Below are 3182 nucleotides of genomic sequence, written 5' to 3'. Positions count from 1 at the left end.
CACACACACACACACAGACACACACCTTAATAGGCCTAAATCCAAGCGGCGGTTTGATGATACTTATAGTACTTATAAGTTAGCTATTATCTCACTGTCGAACTGCTAATGGGCTTTATCTTAGTCTTGAGATATGGAAAACATAATCTTGTCCATACCCCTACTCCACTAAAACACCTGACATATGAAGGACTCCATAACAGAACCCACTATATCCATGTAATACAAAGCTGAGAATATTTGAGAGAAAAATAAACAAACAAAAATAACAACTCTGTAAACCAAAGTACGAACGAAATGCACTTTTTTCTAAGAAATATCAAGGGAGACAGTGCATTTTAAGAAAAAGATCGATATTATATTCTCATCAGAATTCTTGAGTGAATTTTAAAGAGCGGGCGGGAATTTTTCGCAAAAGTCCAGATTTGACGTATGGTACGTTTTGCAATGGAACCCTCCATACTATTATAAAGCTGGTAATATCTGCTGCTGACGTTACAATCCGACGTTTGTTGTTACGCCACCATGAGATTTTCTCTAATTCTTTGCCTGCTCCTGCTGGCCTTGTTTGCCTGCGGGGATGCGGCGGTACCCATCGTCAGTGGATTTTTTCCGCCCCCAGGTAGGATAAATAACATTCTTTTTTTGAAAAATCTTTAATTTTAAGTGTATTATATTAGTTTAACTCCCCTATCGATACTATTAGTTATTTTATTAAGAGGTGGGGCCTCTGCCACCGATATAACTGAGTCAAACTGGTCCAGAACCGTGAATAATTGGGTTGTTTTTTTAATGACCCGAGTTCGAGAGCTGGCAGTTGGGAATTCAAACCAGGGCCACCCGTTTCGTAGTCTAACCTGGTACCTTACCAACTGAGCTAACCGAGCACTCATTAGGTAGGTTTTTTGCAAGTCAGTTTCTGACAATGACCAAATCATCTGCAGAAGATAGTAATTTCTTAAAACAAAATAGAAGAAAAAAAAGTGTTATTGACTTGTGGTTTCTGCGATGGCATATGAGACCAAAACGTTTGCTACATTGTTAAGCCACCAAAGGCTTCACTTCCGCTTATATGGATGTACGCAGGTAACGGGTTTCTCTCTTGGCTTTTGCCCGTTTTCTATTCAACATGGCAACCTTTGATCTCAATGCATTTTTTCGCCCAGTTCAAACGCAGTGACCAAGTCCTCTTCGGCCAGAGTACTTTGCTCTGCATTTGCTTCGGGCACAGTTTCTTCCTGGTTTCCAGATCGCTTCCCCCCTTAGTCCTTCTTTGATTTTGGGGAAGAAATGAGAGTTGCAGGCTGTTCAGTCTAGGAAACAGCGGGGATGTTCGATGATTTCTCACTTGCAGGAGTCAGGAGATCGGTGAACTTTCAAGCACTGTGTACAGGCGCGTTGTCACGATGGAAAACATCTCGATCAAGCAGACCCGGCCGCTTTCTTCTGACTGCTTATTTCAGTTTTGTTTGAAGAACCATCCTGTACTGTGAGTTGGCACTGACTATTGTGCCGACACGAACTAGTCAGTTTAAGACAATACCTTTGTGATCGAAAAACATAATGTTCGTCAAGCCTTCTGAGGTCGTGGTGATCCTGTGTTTCTCCATTCTGCTGATTAGTTTTTCAGTTCTGGATCCCACAAAAATACCCTTGTTTCATCAAATATTTTGATACTTCTAAAAAAATGTCCGTTTATTCCAAGCAACTTTCATTTGGTCTCCAGAATAAAAAATGGGGCGGTGATTAGAAGATCAGGAAGACATACTCGAAACAAATACATGTACTGTCCTAAGGACTCCTGCTGAAGTGGACATGGTCATTGCTTCTTACTGCTGATTACTTCGAATGAAAAAGTGTATTGAGATCAATAGGTGTTACGTTGAATAGAAAACATGTTTCCGTACACATGTGTAAAATTTCATGTCTGTAAAACGAAAATTGTTGTTTTTAGCAGAACAAGGACATTCACTTTTGGGACGGACCTAGGATGTACATATTATCGGTTAATTCTTTAACTCTCAAAGGACGTAGTAGACACGTTAAAATGTATGTTTGATCCACAGTAAACCTAATGCAATGTTGCTGCACATTTGACCGTCATACACAAACAAAAACACAAATTTGCTTATATCATAATATTTGCATCGTGTCGCCTGCCTTTTCTCTATGTATATTTCAGATAAAACAACCTGAACTGAAAATAATCAAAATAAAACAAAAAGTTTCTTGAATAACGAAGTTCTGCTTCTTTTTTAAAGTTCCCCTGGACAGTACGTCTTTGGGAGTTGTCGTATAACCAGAATGCTCGCGCTCAAAGAGTCATGGCCCATGTGTACGGTCTTGTGGTTAGGCTACCGGATTCGAGATCTTGTCAGTTTGTTAGTGTTTGAGCGCATAACCAGCTGCTTGCACTGTATGCTTCCCGGGAAGCTGAGAATGTTTCTGAGTGTTCTATAGTCTGCTGGGGTAATATTATAGTGTAAAGCGCATAGAGCTTGCTTTCGAGTGGGGACACGCGCTATACAAATGCTATATAAAAATTATTATAAATACCAAAAAGGAAGAGGCCGTTGGCTCAATGCACTTGTAAACAAAGAAAAACATTTTTTAAGCCAAAAAGAGAAGAAATTGTTGAAGATACGCATAATTATCCTAGTCATAGTAGGCTTCTGTTAGGACCAATAATATAATATAGCCTACAAGACTGTGCACTCTCGTAATAGTTCAGTTCAGCGTGGGGTGCTCCATCTGAGTCTATTTTTAACTAAATGAAGAGCAAAGCGGTAAAGGTTGTGCGAGCACACTTATATTGCTAGAATGGTGTTCTGCCTTTTATTTACTCGCCCGTGGTGAGCACCAGTTCATACGTATGTGTGTGTGTGTGTGTGTGTGTGTGTGTGTGTGTGTGTGTGTGTGTGTGTGTGTGTGTGAGAGAGAGAGAGTGAGTGTGTGTGTATTAGATTATAAAGTATACATATTATGTATATGGGGAATTCTCCTGAAAACTTGAACTTGCGCATACCCCTTACTGCAAACGCCATACATATCTTTCTTTATTTCAAATTATTGTTAAGATGAGCTAAGCCGGTGGGGAAAAGGTTGCCGAACCTGGACTAGGCAGAAAATATCCAATGAAATGATATGCTGAAACAGTGTGGGGGGGTTTTTTGTTGAAAAAT

General features: G+C 40.0%; 1 protein-coding gene across 1 annotated transcript in view; it reads left to right on the top strand.

Moving 5' to 3' along the window:
- Positions 1-346: 346 nt before the first annotated feature.
- The window catches only part of LOC101862397 (putative serine protease K12H4.7), a gene marked incomplete in the record, with an annotated part of 23954 nt that continues 21118 nt past the window's right edge, over positions 347-3182 (top strand). The window contains 1 exon segment of the mRNA XM_005092585.3: positions 347-622. Coding sequence (XP_005092642.2) covers positions 526-622 — 97 coding nt within the window.

Source organism: Aplysia californica, unplaced genomic scaffold (genome assembly GCF_000002075.1).
Source record: "Aplysia californica isolate F4 #8 unplaced genomic scaffold, AplCal3.0 scaffold00049, whole genome shotgun sequence".
NCBI classification, from domain to species: domain Eukaryota; kingdom Metazoa; phylum Mollusca; class Gastropoda; order Aplysiida; family Aplysiidae; genus Aplysia; species Aplysia californica.
Note: the sequence above shows the minus strand (reverse complement) of the source record. Positions and strands in the feature narration are given on the sequence as shown.